General features: G+C 30.9%; 2 protein-coding genes across 2 annotated transcripts; one reads left to right on the top strand and one right to left on the bottom strand.

The window, feature by feature from the left end:
- Positions 1 to 1,087: 1,087 nt before the first annotated feature.
- Positions 1,088 to 4,907, top strand: LOC129288335 (laccase-17-like). The gene is made up of 6 exons (XM_054924855.1): positions 1,088 to 1,222; positions 1,349 to 1,500; positions 1,980 to 2,224; positions 2,506 to 2,634; positions 2,759 to 3,733; positions 4,589 to 4,907. Exons 1-6 carry the CDS (start codon positions 1,088 to 1,090, stop codon positions 4,717 to 4,719), a joined length of 1,767 nt encoding a protein of 588 aa, XP_054780830.1. The 3' UTR covers positions 4,720 to 4,907.
- A 1,512-nt stretch (positions 4,908 to 6,419) lies between these two features.
- Positions 6,420 to 7,350, bottom strand: LOC129289477 (putative lipid-transfer protein DIR1). The gene has a single exon (XM_054926248.1). The coding sequence runs from the start codon at positions 7,333 to 7,335 to the stop codon at positions 6,964 to 6,966; it is 372 nt and encodes a 123-aa protein (XP_054782223.1). The 5' UTR covers positions 7,336 to 7,350; the 3' UTR covers positions 6,420 to 6,963.
- Positions 7,351 to 18,901: the final 11,551 nt, after the last annotated feature.

Raw genomic sequence — 18,901 nt, forward strand, 5'->3', positions numbered from 1 at the left:
AAGCTAGCTAATCACTTTGATCGTTTCAATTTCAAACTATTGGTAGCATACCTAACCATTTTTTATTTTAAAAATAAAATAGCTAATGTCCTTTTTCTTTAATCAGAATTCTTACTTTCCTAATAAATCTTTATCTTTTTAGCGTCTGAACGTTTGGAATTTAGTGTTGAATCACTTAATTCAATCTTAATTAAGGGTGCATCAACCAACGAAAACTTGAAACGGTTTACTTTTTTTTTTTTATCATTTATATAATCACATAACATGATTGAACTTTAATATTTCAAAGAGAACACTAATTAATCCATTTTAGCACACTAATAGATTAAGTAATATGAGCGTACACATAAATTTCTAACATTAGTAATGGAAAATGATCACCAAAGAAAGTTTTTTCTTTTTTTTTAATTGCTCATATGTATCTTTCCATTAGAGTCAATCTTATTTAAGAAACGGTTGGACATTAAATGTAAATACCTTTTTTAGTGAAAATTCAAACTTTAATTTGCAACATTATAAAAGACTAATCTTTTTTACTAAACCTAATCCCATAAGTTGTTCCCCCCCCAGATGAGTTCAATTACAAATTACTCAATAAGATCTTCACATTTACAGTCAAATCTTTGTAATTGGTAAAAGAGAGTTTACTTTTATATATTTATTTCACTTGAAACTCGAGCCACTTGAGACAAACGAAAATAAAAGTCTGTTATTCTTATGCTTCAAAAATCTGAAAAGAATAAGGCAATCCTGAAGATCTTGAACAGTGACACACAAGCGAAACCGCTAGAGAATGTATTATTTGTTGGACCAAATTGAACAAGTGAGAGTCATTTTCTAAACAACTCGCATAACATTACATGATTAACTTGGCTTGAATCTTACGTAGTTACACTAATATATGCTAGCAAGTAGATGGATCGAACATGGATTCATTTCTGAAACAAATCCATGTCTGTCTGCAACATATCATTTTCAATCACCAAATGACATCCAAACCCACTGACTACTTCTTCCCACTATATATAAGCTCCCTCACTTCCTCTTTTTCTCATCATCCAAACAAATTTTATCATCGTCAGCATCAATGGCTTCTTCTGGGTTTATTTTGCGACCACACTTGCTGAGAGCTGCTTGTTGTCTTGTGTTTTGTGCTCTTCTGCTCTTGCCAGACGCGACACTTGCAAAGCATTCACAATTAACAAGGCACTACAATTTTGAAGTATGACTTGTTCATTTCATTTATTAATTCAATTGATCCATAGTGCAATATATATGCAACAATGTTAGGATTATTATATTACATATAATAATGTGTGCATGATTGTTGTTGTTTTGTTTTGTGCAGATCAAATTGCAGAACTTGACAAGGCTTTGTCAAACGAAGAGCATTGTAACTGTCAATGGGCAGTTCCCAGGGCCAAGAATCATAGCAAGAGAAGGAGACAGGCTTGTGATCAGAGTTGTTAACCATGTTAAGAACAACATCACCATCCATTGGTATGTTATTATTATACTTTTAGTTTGCATGGTATTGAAAACTAGGTTAACTCGATTGGTTGAATTAATAAGTCATTAAACCAATACCTTGATCAATTTAATGAAATGTTTTGTTTATGATTAGTTTAACCACGATTAATAGACCATGTTCCTTGAACGATTCAATAATTGATCTAATTTTTAATGTTAAATTTATGTTAGATAGATATAAAATATTAATAAAACTTCTGACCAACTAAAGTTGGCGTGAGTAATAGGAGCTCTCATCATTTAAGCAAGTGATTGAGAGTTTATATACTTCAATTCTTATATATGTAGCAATTTAGTTGGAAGAGGTTTACTCATTACTTTCAATGTCTCGAGGGATTTATTATTTGCTATCGACAGAATCTACTCTTTAGACTTACCAAAACAATAAGGAAAAAACTTTCTTATGAGAAAAGTGTTAAAATTGTTATGATGATGACATAAATTTGCAGGCATGGTGTGAGACAATTGAGAAATGGTTGGGCAGATGGACCTGCTTATATTACTCAATGCCCAATTCTAAGTGGCCAATCTTATGTTTATAACTTCACAGTTAGTGGTCAAAGAGGCACATTATGGTGGCATGCTCACATTTCATGGCTAAGAGCAACTCTTTATGGTCCCATCATCATCCTCCCCAGCAAGCATGTTCCTTATCCATTTCCCCAACCCTTCAAAGAACAAACCCTCACATTTGGTAAGCAATGATGATCTGTATAATAAAAAGCCAATTCTCTGCGATGCAACAGATGATTTGAGTTTCTATTATAATATCATAGATTATACATCTCAAATCGCTATTAAATATCACACACACACACACACACACACGATACTTGAGATGAAATCAATTTTAAAATTTAAAGATTGAAAACATACTGATATATTATGAAACCTGTACACATATATTGATTTGATAAGTTAACTTCTCTCACTACTCAGTTACTTTGACATGGATGTTATTACATGAAATTGCAGGAGAGTGGTGGAAAGCAGATACAGAAGCTGTTATCAATCAGGCAATGCAAACAGGTTCAGCACCCAATCTCTCTGATGCTTACACCATTAATGGCCTTCCTGGTCCTCTCTACAACTGCTCTTCTAAAGGTATCAATGTCATGTGATTAATTCTCACATGGATGATAAAAATTTCAACTGTAATTACTTCATGAGAACTTGTCTTTCTACACACACACACACATATATATATGAATTATTGCTCTTCATGCAGATACATTCAAGCTTAACGTGAAACCAGGAAAAACCTATCTGCTTCGTCTGATCAATGCAGCACTCAATGATGAGCTTTTCTTTAGCATTGCCAACCACACATTCACTGTCGTAGAAGCTGATGCTGTTTACGTTAAACCTTTCGAAACAAACGTTGTCCTCATCACACCTGGCCAAACGATGAACGTCCTTCTCAAAACAAAGCCTAACCCACCAAACGCCACCTTCCTCATTGCCGCTAGACCCTACGCCACCGGTCCGGCTACCTTCGATAACACCACCGCCGCCGGAATTCTCCATTACAAGAAAAACTCACCACCACCACCAAACCCTAACCTAAACAACAAAAAACTTCCTCTTCTAAAACCATCGCTTCCAAAGTTCAATGACTCGGCCTTTTCAATGAACTTCAACAACAAGATTCGAAGCTTAGCCAACGCAAAATTCCCGGCAAAAGTTCCAAAATCTGTTGACAGACACTTCTTCTTCACTGTAGGCTTAGGGATTATCAAGTGCTCACAGAACCAAACGTGCCAAGGACCAAACAACACAAGAGTCGCAGCTTCCATTAACAATGTCTCCTTCGTGCAGCCAAACGTGGCTTTACTTCAAGCCCATTTCTTCAACAAATCAAAAGGAGTATATACAACTGATTTTCCGGCGAACCCACCTTTCAAATTCAACTATACTGGGACCCCACCGAGCAATATTGTGGTGAACAGTGGGACTAAAGTGGTGATGTTGCCTTATAACACGAGCGTGGAGCTTGTTCTTCAGGATACGAGCATTATTGGTGCAGAGAGCCATCCACTTCACCTTCACGGATTTAACTTCTTTGTGGTGGGTCAAGGTATTGGAAATTTTGACTCTAAAAAAGACCCTTTGAAGTTCAACGTGGTTGATCCAGCTGAGAGGAACACTGTAGGTGTACCATCTGGTGGGTGGGTGGCGCTTCGTTTCCTCGCAGACAATCCAGGTTAGTCCAACAACTGAAAATATATGCTACTCACTTTAATCCTAGCTTGTTGAGTCGCTTGTTTAGACCACAATCAATAAAAATTTAATTAGTTCCATTGGTAAATATTAGGTTCATAATTTAAAAATCTTCCAGTTTAAATCTTGTCGATGATGTGAGAACCTTACTTAAATATTAAATATTTATATAAGTGTTTTTTAAGCAGGGGGCATATTTTAATCCTAATGAGGACCTAATTTACTTAAACTTTTTTTATAAAAAAATTGTAAGACCAGAAAATTTATCTCATAAATTTATAACATTCTTTTTAAACCATGCCTATTAATTCACGTGTTAATGCAAATGATTGAGAGAGATATTTTAAAGAAACTAACCCTATTTATTTTACAAATAACTGACTTGAGTAATTTTCTTAATCTCTGCTGGATCCCTTGTCCTTTTTGTAAGTTAGATATAACTAACTCACAAGAACTAAAACTAAAAGTTAGTTGAGATTGTCTAAAATTACTTTGATTTTCATTTTCATGGCTAATAAATGCCATACATTTTAAAAACAAACATTATTTTTCTCCTCATTGAAATTTAAGAAAAGAGCATATTTGGAATAAATCAATATTAACTAATGCTATACAAATTTTTGCAGTATAACTTATATTTAGGACCACAAAATTCTTTTAATAGATGAGTTATATATAGGATTAGAGAGAGTATAATTAAATCAGTTATCTAACTTTTACATTTAGGTACGGAGGGAGTATGTATAATGCAATTAATTAGTACATAGGATTAATTTGAAATTATCATAAAATTAATATATATTATTTATTAATTCGGTGGTGTTGTTTTTGCTTGTAGGGGTGTGGTTCATGCACTGTCACCTTGAGGTGCATACAAGTTGGGGCTTGAAAATGGCTTGGATTGTTCAAAATGGAAATGGACACCATCAGAAGCTGCCACACCCACCGTCTGATCTTCCCCAATGTTAATTAACCTCTTCAAATATCTTATTTTTGTTTTTTTTTTTAAATTGTAGCTAGGGTTAATCACTTATAATATTCTTTTATTCACTGTGGAACTTGCTGTTTCAAATTTTATTGTTTTAGGCAATTGAATTATAAAGATCTGAGGATCCAAGAATTTTGTCTGCTTTAATTTGATATCAGAAGGAATGAAACATTTTGTTGAACATCATTGAGGATTTCAGTTGAAAATTTCACCAACTCAAAGACGACATGATGAAGCAATAAGAAGTGTGGTCCCTGAGAATCATATTGTCATGAGTTGTCTAACATGCATGTAGACAACTTTGGTACAAAATATCTCATTTCTCAAAAAAAAAAAAAACATAGTTCCTCAATGTCAATTTACAAGACATATTTTGATAAAATTACATATATCAATAAAATTTATTAAATATATTTTATAATTTACTTTTAAAAATAATAATATAAATTTTTAAAATATCCTTCATTTAATAGAACTTTATTTGTGAAATATTAAGAGAAAATATAATAAGGTGGGAATGGTAATATTGAAATGGGTATAATTAAATTTTTTTATTAAAATATTTTATATTTTAGGACACCAAATCACTTGTAAAAGTATTTTATAAATTAGAACAGGGAAAGAGTATTATACATTATATGGCAAATGTTGGAAGTAAATTTAAATTAAAAGAAATTTAATTATTCACTTGATGACAATTAAAAGTCTAGAAATGTTGGCTGGAGTACACTCATTCAATCAATCAATATCTGGCATAGTATAATTATAACAATCAATGTATTTAATTGAATGGATGTATTAAAAAAAATTGTCCTATAATACTTACAAAATATAGAATCTCATATGCGAGGAGTGTATTAATCATGAGGAATGTTTTAATTTTTTTTAAAAAATATATTTTAATAATTTTTAAATGTTAGTAAAATTTATTTATAACTATAATTAAAATATTCATTAAATAGATTCAGGTCACTCACTAAATCTAAATTATTTTATAGGATGCCTTAACAAATTTGACAGCCTAAACTAATGATGACTAGTCTCAACCTCATTTACATTAATGCGCACTATGAATATCTCACCTTTCACAATTTACTTGGGGATGAAATGTCCATAATAAAAAAGGAAATGATTTTTAAAGGCTATGATTAGTTATTAGCTCATTTTCCAAGTTTATCCTTATACCAAAGGCCTAGTATGGCAAATACATAAAGTTTTATACACACACACATTATTGGTTTATCAGTTATTTAATGGTGCAACTTGCACATAACATATCATACGTATTGGTTTATATGGGAAGTTGAATTTTCTCCTTTGCAAAGAAGAGTAAAGGAGAGATTATTATAAATCTGAACTGTTAAATTAAATTTAAAAATTTTTAAAAATAAAAATTTAATTTAAACAGTTTAAATTTGCAGTAAAAAAAAAAGTAGAAGAGAGAAACTCATCATTTAAATGAAGGTGGAGGGAGGGGGGCCAGTAGGCGGCCCTAAAGCTAATTTTTTTTTAAATATTATATAGATGTTAGATATTTCACTTCTTTCAAAATTTATTAAAATTTTTGTAATACATATACATATGTAATTCCAACCACCAACCTCTTGTATTGTTAAATGCTAGTGTCTCTTGGATTTATATATAATTTTTAAAAAGAATATATAATCTTAATTACGCCAAATTGGTTAATGGGATTGAACATGATAAAATCCCATTCTTAATGTATTAGACAAATTTCCTATTCTCTCTTACAAACAAATCATCAAGTTGATCACCTCTCTATAAAAGGCTAATATACATGTCTGACTAACTTGTATTCTTCAGACATAACAAGACAATTTCGAACTTAGGATCCTAATCAATGATCTGCCACTTAGATGAAGAGATCTCTTAAAACAAAGTTGACTTTGGTTTTATTTTGTCGTAGCCTTGCACTTTTTTTTACCCATACTATTTTGCCCAAGAGACCTGGTTGTTGCCACATGTTTCCTCAGCGTTGGCCGACCACTCAATTACTACCACTGTTCAGCCACATTAATAAAGAACTCATGGCATTTTTGAGTAATAATAAAGCAGACGCAGTGGCCATTAATGATGTCGGAACACAAACCTTAAACTTACACCAAGATCTTAGAAAACATGATAAATCATCACAACACAAACATACATACACTCACAAACACACTTAGACGACCAGGTGCTTTGGATCAAGAGTTAATTAATTATTAGCAATCGGAAGGAAGAGTGAGGTTGCACTTAGCAGGAAGAGCAAGGGCAAGATTGGGATCAATGCCAAGAAGTGGTAACTGAAATGAGTTCTTGTAAGAGCAGAGACATTCCAAGTCTGCCCCTGAGAGAGCTTTACAACACTCTGTGGATGGATCCACTGGATTTGGCTCACTCACTGATGGCTTGCAGGCTGCTATTCCTTCCTCGTTCATGTTACACAGACTCAACCCTCTCGACCCTCCCACAAACATCACCGCCACCACTATCACCACCACTAGCGCCGCGGTGTTAACCCTCATCCTCGTCTTGTTCAGCTTCTTTACTTTGCGATGATGATGAAGAATAATGGCTCTTGAATATAGTTCCATTGTCTTGGGTATTTAAAAGGTAAAAATATGAATGTGGAAGAAAGCAGAGCCACAAGTTTCGGACCCGTGAATCGCAGGATTTGAGATCACGAGGGATTTTCTCTACAGTGTAAAGTGGCACCGTGGTCATTGGATTCCCTCGTATCTTAGAAAACAAGTATATACCCAATATAGTGGGGTAATGAATCTTGTCACTTGAGTAAATGGTTAGGAATTTAACTCTCAATTTTTGTGTAAGTAATAAGTTAATTGAGAAATTTCTACCCAATTAATTTAATGGTCAATTTATGTTTTAAAACTAATAAGATGACTAACATTAATAACCTAATATGTTATTCGTGTGTGTGTGTGTGTGTTTAAGAAATGTGCAGAAAAAGAAATGGCGGGTTAGGGTAAAGTGGATACATACTCAAAGTGAAAGATGAAGACAAGTAATGGTGGCCAGAAAGTGGATGTGCTCGTGAAAGGATTTGGAGGAATATTTCTGGTTGGAATTTGGCGTCTAGCTGCCCTTTCCAGTGCTTCCTTTTTTCAGTTTCAAGCATGTGTCCTTTTATTTTCTTTCTTTTAACCTTGAAAAATCATATTCAGCGCATCCCCTTTCACATATTGTCACGGATCTCCCCACATGAATTATCACTGTATAATCTTTAATCATCAATTGATACAATCAAATATATAATAATAGACAATACCATTGAAGGTTAGTCCATATATAGTAAGGATTAATTTGTTCAATGACTTACAAAGTTATGGGTTAAAGTGTTATTCTTGATAAAAAAATTTCATTGATAAACAATTTGTAAGTATATTTATAAATAGTTTTTAGACCTAGAAACATATTATGGCTTTAGGAAATTATTGGACCCAACTCTCAATTTTTTTTTTTTACCAAGTGTATAGTAGCTAGATAATGTGATTTATTTTTTTATTGACTATTTAATTGAATCAAATTCGAGCATTGCTGAACTCAATTGAAGGTAGTTTTTTTAAAAAGGATTTTTGTATGCACACAAATTCAAACTCAAAAATTTATACTTAAATAATTATAACCTTTTTTACTTGCTAGAACCAACGCATGTTAGTATAATTTAACTTATTTTAAATGTAACTTGTTTTAAGTTTCACCCACGGGGATTTTATAGTATTGAATTAGGTAGATTTTAGATTTGCCGGGTCTAATTAATTAAACATAATTTTTTAAAACATGATATTTTCAGTGCATGTCGTTCAAAACTTCAATCCTCGACATTTGTTTGGAAGAACTGCATTTCTTTGCCACTCAACTCAAACATAATTTCATTTGTTACTTCCGACACATGAAGCTTTCTATGCTTGCAACAATCACATCTATATAATTTTTTTGCGTTGATTTTTTATTTTGTATGCAAGACAATGTGAAGTCTTTTGCCCGTCAATTTCAAATTTACAATGGATTATATTCTTTTTCTTAAGTTCTTTGAAACTTTAGTGCTGAACCTGGAACATATATAATATTATACAAGAGTTAAGATACACCTTTTTCCTCCTTTTGTTTTTCCTTCTTTCCATCTTCAAGAGCATGGGCAATAAAGGACATGTCCTCTTTAAAGTTTAAACTTTAAACTATCCTCCTTGTCTAGAATTTGCATACCTGAAATAATAAAAGGAACGTTATCTATACTATATGTGGTAATTAATGAAAGCAGCTAGACTTTAGTTTATGGGTACCAACATTGAAGGTCTTAAAAGCCTATGAGATTGATACATATTGTTTGGTTTGAGGGGGGAAACAAAGAGGAGGGAAAGGAAGGGGAGAGATTTTGCTCTCCTCCCCCTTATTTTGCGTATGAACAATTAATATAAGTATTTTTTATGGTTTTACCGACATACCCTTTGGTTGTTTTAATATTTTCAAATGGGAAAAACTTATATACTTACTTAAAGTAGTGTTTTGCTTTTAATTAAATAAAGACACAGATTTTTATACATTGTTTAAAGTTAAAGGTTATCTTTACCCGATGATAGGGGGAGAGAAAGGAAATAACAAAAGCAATAGAAAACATTACATATTAACTCAAAATTTTAATGTTTAAGTTTGTAAGTCATTCTTCTTTATTATATATTAATTATTAAATATAATTTCATCTTATGTGAGATTTTTTATGTCAACTCAACTCTCAAGTCTGCTCACATTTATAGTGTATTTGGTTGTGGGGTTTTGGTAGGGAGGGGAGGGGTTTGATTCCCTCTAAATTGGAGTTTTTTATAAGGAAGCCAAATTTGTTGATTAATCTACCCTCATTAATTTTGCTATATTTTGTGACTGTCAATAATTAAAAAAAAAAGTTCATAGCCTCCTTCATCACTCCCTTATCTCTCCTTCCTCCACTGCTTCCTCCTTCCATGTCTCCTCCTCCTTCTTCGACAAGAAGCCACACCCTCTTCATTTTCTCTATCACTCTTCATTTGGGATGCAGAGGAAAAGAAGATGCTATTCACTTATTGAGAGATTGCCCCCATGCTGAAATATTTGTTGGGAAATATGGTGTTCTAAATGCAAACAAGCTTTTTCAAATGAAGAGGCAAAAAGTACTAGCATAGAAATTGCTCTACAAGGTCAAAAGTAACCTCCATATCCTTAGGACATCCTCCATAGTGCAAAGACATTCTAATCGTCTTTATGATGTTTGGGTAAGACCACTTTGTAACAAAGTAAGACTTGATGTTGATGGATCATATAAGGATGGAGTTGGTAAGTGTGGAGGTGTTATCAGAAATCATAATACTAATTGGGTACGTGGCTTTTGAATATAGGCAATTACGACTCTGCTATTACTAAAGTAATTGGTATTATTTATGATCTTTATATATGTTGGGAAAGGAATTTTAGCAATGTACAAGTTTATACAAATTGTGTTAAAGCAATCAACTTGATCACTGGAAATGATATTGCTCATCATTCGTTTAGAGAAATTAACAACTAGGCTAGAATTTATTTCTATTAGAATTGGAACATTCATTTAAATTTCACATTTAAGGAGGCCAACACTTGTGTCCATCTATTGGCCACCCAAGCTCAAAATGATTTTATATGTTATACTACTTTTGATCAACTCTCACCTTACTGTATTAAGATGGTAGATGATGAAAGAAGATTATTTGACAGACTTAACTTGCTTGTAATCACTTTTGATTAAGGGTATATCTTCATTAAAAAAAATGTCCATTGCTCATATATTGCTCTAATACAAGGATGTAGGACTAGTGGCAAATGTAAATTTTGAGCTAGGTCCGAAGCCTCGATGCCATCAGACATGAATGGCATGGTGGTGATATGCGGTAGCTAGGCCATATTGGAGGTGGCAATTTCTTGAATAAAAACATGTATCAACTTTTTAATACATGTATAAAAATATGTTAAGATTGGAGTAATTTTTTAGAAATGATGCAATTAGTGTTTATAAATAAAATAGATTTATATGAGAGAAAAATTTAAAAAAAAATTATGTAAAGGTATGAAAGTAAGTTGATTATTACCCTCCATTCTCTTCCCTCTTAAACTAAATAAAGAATTATTAAAAGCTTCTTTCCTCATCTCCTCTCCAACAAAATTAAATAAATAATATAAAAATATTCTCCTCTCCTCTTCTCAAACCAATCATACCTTTGAGCAACATAACAATTACTAAAATGGGTGGAGAATACTTTTCTATCAAACATTAGTAAAATACTAAACATGATTTGGATCTCTTCCATCTTTCACTTTATCAAGGAAAGTACTTTTGGGTGGGGGGGTTAATTTAATAATATTTTATTCTACTTAGTTCCACTGCAAAGTCCACGAAGGGGAAAGAAAATAATTATGGACGGATACCCTTATCTTATATTTAATCTTTGTAATTTAACTAAAAGTACTTTGAAATTAGAGTTAAAGTCCAATTTTATTATTATACTTATTTTTTAGGAGCACTAAGCACCGTATATTTTAAGTGAGACTATTTTACCTTTGATTATTTTTTTGAAGAGAAAAAACCCTTTTTATTAGTCAACAATTAAGTTTTCCATTTTTCTGCTGACTTGGCACGTGTGTAGGGCCCACACACAGTGACATGTAAGACTTTAATCATATTTTTTAATATTAATTTACCCTTATACTCTTTTTCTATGAGCGCTACACACTCAAAGTCTTTTTCTAAGAGCGTTGGGTATCATGAAATCTTGTTAAAATAAAATTTCATAATATTATTAAAATATTAAGTATTTTATTTAAAATATTACACCACCCAATTTAATAATTTTTTATATGTTGCAATTTTGTATTAAAATGAAAGGAATGAATTTTCAAATTAACAAAGGGATTTTTTTTTCTTCTCATCTCTTAATTTTTCTCTTATTAAGTAACTCTTTTTGTAACGCATTATAATAAGTGATATCTTTCAAATGAACATCTTTGTTCTCATAATGTTTGTCCTAATTTGTCATGTTTCTTATTTTACTCCTAACATTGCAATTATAAAGAGTATTAAATTTAGGTAATGTAATATGTTGGAAAATATCGTTAGTTGACTAAAAAAATTATAAAAAAATGACTTAAAAATTTAAGAAACTTAGACAATATTAAAAATATAAATAAGTTCTAAAATGCACAAAAGGCAACGATTTGTGCATTGTCTCAAAGAGAAGATCAAAGATCAATACATAAAAATAAGAAGTCGTCTATAAATTTATAAAATGCTAGTTTAAATTGTTAATGTTTCAAAAGTAATTTATAAATTTTGAATGAATATTTATAAAAAAATAATATTTAAATTATTAAATATGAAAATATTTAATATTTTGACAATATTTAATAAATTTTATTTTAATAAAATTTTAAGGTACCTAATGCTCCAAAAAAAAAAACTTTAGAGTACCCAACATTTCTTAAAAAAAGAGTTCAGGAGCAAATTAATACTAAAGGACATGATCAAAGTCTTACATGTCTATGTGGGCCCTACGCACATTCACGTTAGCAAAAAACAAAAAACTTAACACTCTTCTAATAGAAAAGTGTTTTTTGGACCTTAAAAAAAGTACTTCAAGGAGAAAATTGCCTCACTTAGGAGTATAGGGTGCCTAGCGCTCTTGAAAAATAAATACAGAGACAAAATTAGACATTAACCCTTGAAATTAAAAGAGAAATACTTATATACTAGACTTCATATATTTAATAAAAAATTTATTTGAGAATTGAACTTATATGAGAAGTCTCACATTAGATAAAATTAAGTTTAATAATTAACATATAATAAAAGAAAATGATCTATAAATTTAAACATTAAAATTTTAAATTAAGATATAATGTTTTTTTACTACTCTCATTTATTTCCTCTCTCCCTCCCCCTATCTTTTAGGTGGCCTCTCGCCCATCCTAACACTATATTTTAGAGGATATGATTAAAGTTAATAATTTAGGCCGAGCCCAACGGGTCAACTCGAATAAGCTTAAAAAAAATTGGGCTAGGCTTAGCATTTTGGGAGAAAACTAATACTTCAGGCCTATTTGGGCTACCCAAATAGCCTAAAAAAATTCTAGCCAACCTGAATACCCATTTGTCTCTATTTTTTTTAAATAAAGCTAATATGGGAGTACCTGAGCTGCTGAGCATTCAAAAAGTTAAAAAAAAAAACCTAAATTACTTTCTCATTTGTTCAGTCATCCATTGGCCATTCCCAGCTTTGTGACAGTGTCTTGCACTCTTGCTTCTTCTCACACTGAACTGATATGCTAAACTGAAGGCTGTAGAAGACTAGACCCATCACCATCGGCCGTTGTTGCTTCCTCTTCCTCTTCCTCTTCCTCTTCCTCTTCCTCAATCTCTCACAATCTCACATTCTCTCGCAATCACTATTGCCATCAACTCATTCTCAACCTCTTGCAATCTCTCACTACCTTGCACTCACCTTGCTCAAAATTAAAACCCACAGTCAAAACAAGCTTTGTCTAAAAGAGTAGAACCCACGGCCACAACATCCACTTGGACAAGCTGAAGATTGAAGAGGTTTTCTTCTTCTTCTTCTTCTTTCTTTTTCTCTCATGCATACTGTCATGCTCTGTTTTGATCTGTTTGATTGCTCAAGACTAAAATCTCTACTCATTTTGATCTCTGATGGCATGCTCATTATCTGTTTAATTGCTTGACCAATCTTTAATTGTGTTTGCTTGAGCTTGTTTTTAAGCTAGCTTTGAGTATGCCTCTGGTTGTGTTTGCTTAAACTTGTTTTAAGATATTTGAGTCTACCTCTGCTTGAATTTCAATGCAGTTGTGTTGTTATGTGGAATTGAAGATCTTAAGCCTCAGTTGTAACTTTAATGAAGGCATAGTATACTTAAATGGTTAAATTGATGTTTAATTTTCAATTCTATACAGTGAAACATGTCTTCTAGTTAAAGGAAGAAACCTAGTGAAAATGTATGTGGTAGTTTTAGTAGTAAGGTAGATGATAATGTGCGTGGCAAGGTAAAGCAATTGATATTTTTCCCTCCCAAAAGAACAATGAGAAAAATTACTTGCCTTTATAATTAAATCAGCTACCTCTAAAAGTAAGAAATTTATTGGTTATGGTAATTCTAGTAAGAGAACAAGTTATGAGAAAGAAGGGAAGCCACCCGTTGCTAAAAAATCAAAACTTGTATATATGATGTTTGTAAATCTTCTTTTAGAATTGTAGTTGACGGGAAAGTAAAAGCTAGAAGTAATGGTTGTAACAAAGACTTTGCAGAATCTGGGGCTGATGGCACATCTTATTTAGCACAACATGCTAAAAATTGTCCACAACTTACTAAGTATCACGATATTGGATTGATGATGATGGACAGAAAAGGAAAACTGAGGTCTGGAAAACTTAATGATAAGAATGTGTGAAAAGTTTTATCTATGATGATATTGAACATGATTTGCCTTATTTCATGATTGAATATAAATGATTTAAGTATTATTTTTTAATGTTGAATCCTAGTGTAAAGTGCATTACTCAAAAAATAGCTATGTCTAATGTTACAAAAGTTTATTAAGGGCATAAAGAAGCATTGAAGCAAAGATTATTGAAAAGTGTTGGAAGAATTTGTTTAACCTTTAATTTTTGGACTAATATAACCTTTGAAGGTATTTATGCTTGACTGCTTATTTTGTTGATAAAATTGATAATTGAATAGCAAAATACTTTCTTTTTATAAGATGAAGCCTCCACATTTTGGAAAAAAAATTAGCTAGAAAAGTTTATGATTGTTTGATTGATTGGGGGATTACTAAGAAAGTAATTTCTATCACTTTAGATAATGTCTCTATAAATAATAATGCAAGACATTTTGAAACAAAGGTTAGCTTTGCAAGATAATAGCTTGATTTGTAATGGAGAGTTTTTTCATCAAAGGTGTTATGCCCATATCTTAAATTTAATAGTTCAAAAGAGCTTAAAAGTGACAAGCACTACTCTAAACAAGATTAGAGGTAGCATTAAGTATGTCAAACAATCAGAGGCAAGGGCAATTACTTTCAGAAAAAGTGTTAAAGAGGTTGGTGACATTGGCTCAAGGATGGATATGCCTACTAAATGGAATTTTACTTTTGTAATACTTAAGAGTGGATTACAATACCATCAAGTTTTTACTAGCTTTGCATGTGTTGACAATAATTTCATTCATTTCCTAACATATAAAGAGTGGAGGAGAGGAGAAGAGATGTATAATTTCTTGAGGCCATTTGATGTTATGACAAGGTTGATGTCTAAGACATCTTTTCCCTCTTTAAACTTGTATTTCACTCAAGTATTAAAGATTCAAATCTTGTTAGATGATAATATGGTAAATAATGATCTTGTGATACAAGAAATGGCTTAAAGAATGAAAGAAAAATTTGACAAGTATTAAAATGATTATAATCCTATCCTTGCAATTGCAGCTATGCTTGATCCATGAATAAATATTGAAATGATATAGTACATATATGCAAGGATTGATCTTATAAATTGCACTACCAAGATTGGGAGCATTCAAAGCAAGTTGAAATATATTTTAATCAATACAAAAGATGGATTAAGTTCTAATGTTTCAACTTCAACCATAACCAGTAATGTTTCGGGAGTTTTAGATGTAAGTTTAATTTCATGTTATTATTAATTTTATTGTTTTATTTTAATTTATTAGTTGGTATATTATTAAATTTTTACATGTTGCAGGATTGGATTAATTATACAAGCATGGATATTATGTCTATTGGAAAGTCTGAGCTCAAATTTTATTTAGATGAGGCAATATTTCAACCCCATGTATATCAAGATTTAAACGTGCTCAATTGGTGGAACACTAATAAGGATAGATTTCCTATCCTTTCAAAGATGGCAGCTGATATTCTTAGCATTCCTATCACTATAGTGACAAGTGAATCGACTTTCAGCATTGGCTCACGTGTTCTCACAAAATATTGGAGTAGTCTTCTTCCTTTTAATTTTCAAACTCTTATTTGCACTCGTAATTGATTAAGTGGTTTTTAATATGATGGTAATATAAATTTAAATATAGGATCATTTTGTTATATAATTATTAAGTAAAATTTGATTTCGTTAAATTATAATTTAAATTTTTCTCCTTTGTTGTCTTGTTGCAGATAGTGAAGAAAAGAAAGGACTGAGGGAGAAGAGGAAGTGGAAAAGGAAGAAAGGGAGGAATAGAAAGAGGAGGAATCATTTAAACCAAATCCAAATATGGATTTGTCTACCATTAAGAGTATAAATGTAGTTTTGGATGGTGATGATGAACAGGAAGAGCCACAAGACCTGGATTTAGTTTGACTTTAATTTGTATTGTTGATTATTGTTATTTTTTAACTTTAATATTGTGTTGAATGTGTTGTTGTATTGTTATTGTGTTGGATTGTTTATTTTGAATGTTAAACTAGTATGGTGGACTTAGATTGTTAGCTTAGAATTTGAGTATGTGTTGGATTATTATTTTGATGCAAATAGGTGAAGAAAAGCATTAAAATCACAAAAAAAAAGAGGTTTGCAGTGCGGGTATTCGAGCTAGCCTGAAGCTCAAAAGAATTTAGGCCGGGCTTGTCAATTCTAGAGTCAAGAATAAGGGTTAGGCTTGAAAGGCCGAGTTTGAAAGTCCTATTTAAATAAGAGTTTGAGCTTTGATAATGATTTTTTTAAAGTAATCGGGCTTGAAAGCTTGATCTAATAAACCCTGTAAAAAAGGAGTTCAGGCCTAAGCGACCCTTCAAGTCTTGTTATATTATTATTTTTTTTTGTGGAACATGCATTTGAAGCCAAGGATCTATTTACTTGAAGCCCTGATCCGACACACATTATATTATTATTAATTTTAATTTATTTAAAATTAATTTAATATAATTTAATAAAGATCAATGTACATCATAAAATTTTTGATATTTTTTATTTTCATATAATTATTATGTTTGTATATTTATAAAAAATGGATTGTTTTTTAACTAAAATTTGAATTTTATTATTAGACTTTTAAATGTATATTGGTTAATTTTTAAAAGATTATGAGGATTTTGATTTTTTTTAATTTTAAAATATTTAATTACTTTGTAGTGCTTAATTTTATTTTAATTTTTTCAAAACAGGACTTGTGGACCCGGGCCCTAAGCGCTTCGAATAAGGGCCAGGCCTTAAAAAAAGAGTGAAAATAAAAAATTGAGTTTAAGGGCTCAGGCCCTTATAGGCCTAGCTTATAAGTGTTGAACTTGCCCGTTTCTCAGTTCTCAATTTGAGCTTATAAAAAGGTTGGACTTGTTTGAATTCAAGCCCAAATAAACTTGATCAGCTAGAATTTCCAACTCTAAATATAATAGTATTTTGCCCGATGAAAGTAGTTTCCCGTTGGGTTGGGAGACTTTTTTTCTTTTCCTCTTAAAAATTTAAAAACTATTTGATGCATACCAAGTAGGAAAAAGGTTACTCGACCTTACTCACAAACACTATTCCACATAAATTTTTTTTTACACCTCAAACTTTTATTACACCAAATATAGCCTAAAATTAGATAGTATATCTGTTTGGTTTTCAATTTATATTTAACAAAAATTTATTTTATAAATTCATTTATTTATTGAATTTAACAAAAATATATATATACTTTTAAGATTATTCAAACTGAACCTTAATTACGTTGCATATATTTCATTTCAAACTATAGAAATTAGTTTCCTATTTTGCAGTCTGTAGATGAATGGTAAAGAGGTCATAGACATCAGTAGATTCAAATTTGAAGACTCCTAGCCAGCCTAAATTTCTTCAGTCAAGTCAACAGGTTCAGATTTTACTATTATTATTACCCTATAAACATATCATTGATAAGATACACATAGCGTTATAGCTCCAAAGAAAGAAAAAGGCTACTAATTTCCAACATTCTGATTCTGTGATCTCTGTGAAATTTGCCGGTCAAAAAACAAAAGCCAAGACTAATGTCTAACCTTAGCCGCAGGTCAACTGAACAACTGATAACCACCATTCTTTTGTAGGGTACCCTACTGCCTCTACATCACATCCCTTCTTCTCCTTCATTTTTTAATAAAATAATTTATATATTTTTATTGGTCTCTTAATTGTTTAAATTATAGTCTTCTATTCAATCTCATCATTTAATAAAATAATTATTTATTTTTTAATTAATTTTATTTTTTATATTTATTCCTATTAAATATCCTATAATAAATATAAAATTATTATCAATAAAATACTTTTAAAAATAAATAATGATTACACCTTAAAAAATTAAAAATATTTTACATTTTTAACATGTAACTCTTTAAAAAATATTTTATATTTTTGAATGGAGAGAGTATTTATTTATTATGTTTAAATCTGTTCACTATGTATAAATCTATTAATTATATTGTTAAGTTGATAAAATTATGATAAGTTACACATTATACAAATAAGATAGCTACTGATCTTTTGGTTTGCTTTAGATAGAGAGAAAAATGGAAAAAAAATAGAAAGAAAAGAAAAATATAAAAAAATTAAAAATAATAATTTTTTTATTTTTATTTTTTTAGAATTTTACTCTCCTAGTTTACTATCTTTCTTATTTTTCTTTCCATTCAAATAAAGAGTTTATGTCTTTTTGCCCTAGCCATTGTGCCTTCTTTGTGAAACATTGCATGTTAAGTGTTTAAGAATGTTGATTTAATGTGTTGCTTTTTTTATTTTACTCATTTTTAATATATCTCATCATAATTCCAGCAAGTTAAGAAGTAACAAAATTTAGATACATATTAATAACCAATAAGTCGCTATGATCATAATTAATTAAAATTATAATGACTGTAGGGAGTAAGAGTAATAAAAAAAAACATAGAGTAATATTTAAGTATGTTGAAAAGTAGCAGGACCAACAATGTTAGTTGTTTTATCTTTTTATTCTGGAATATAATTTTGAAGAAGCTGACGTGCAGGAGGGACATGCCACCTGCAATTCTACATTAGCATTACGTATATTACACTGACAAGGAAGAAATGACACAAAGGACGCCACATGTACATAGAACAGTCAAAAGCAGGTGGAAAGTTT

Source organism: Prosopis cineraria, unplaced genomic scaffold, assembly GCF_029017545.1.
Source record: "Prosopis cineraria cultivar Desert tree isolate PC_DT_omini unplaced genomic scaffold, ASM2901754v1 PC12, whole genome shotgun sequence".
Taxonomy (NCBI): Eukaryota; Viridiplantae; Streptophyta; class Magnoliopsida; order Fabales; family Fabaceae; genus Prosopis; species Prosopis cineraria.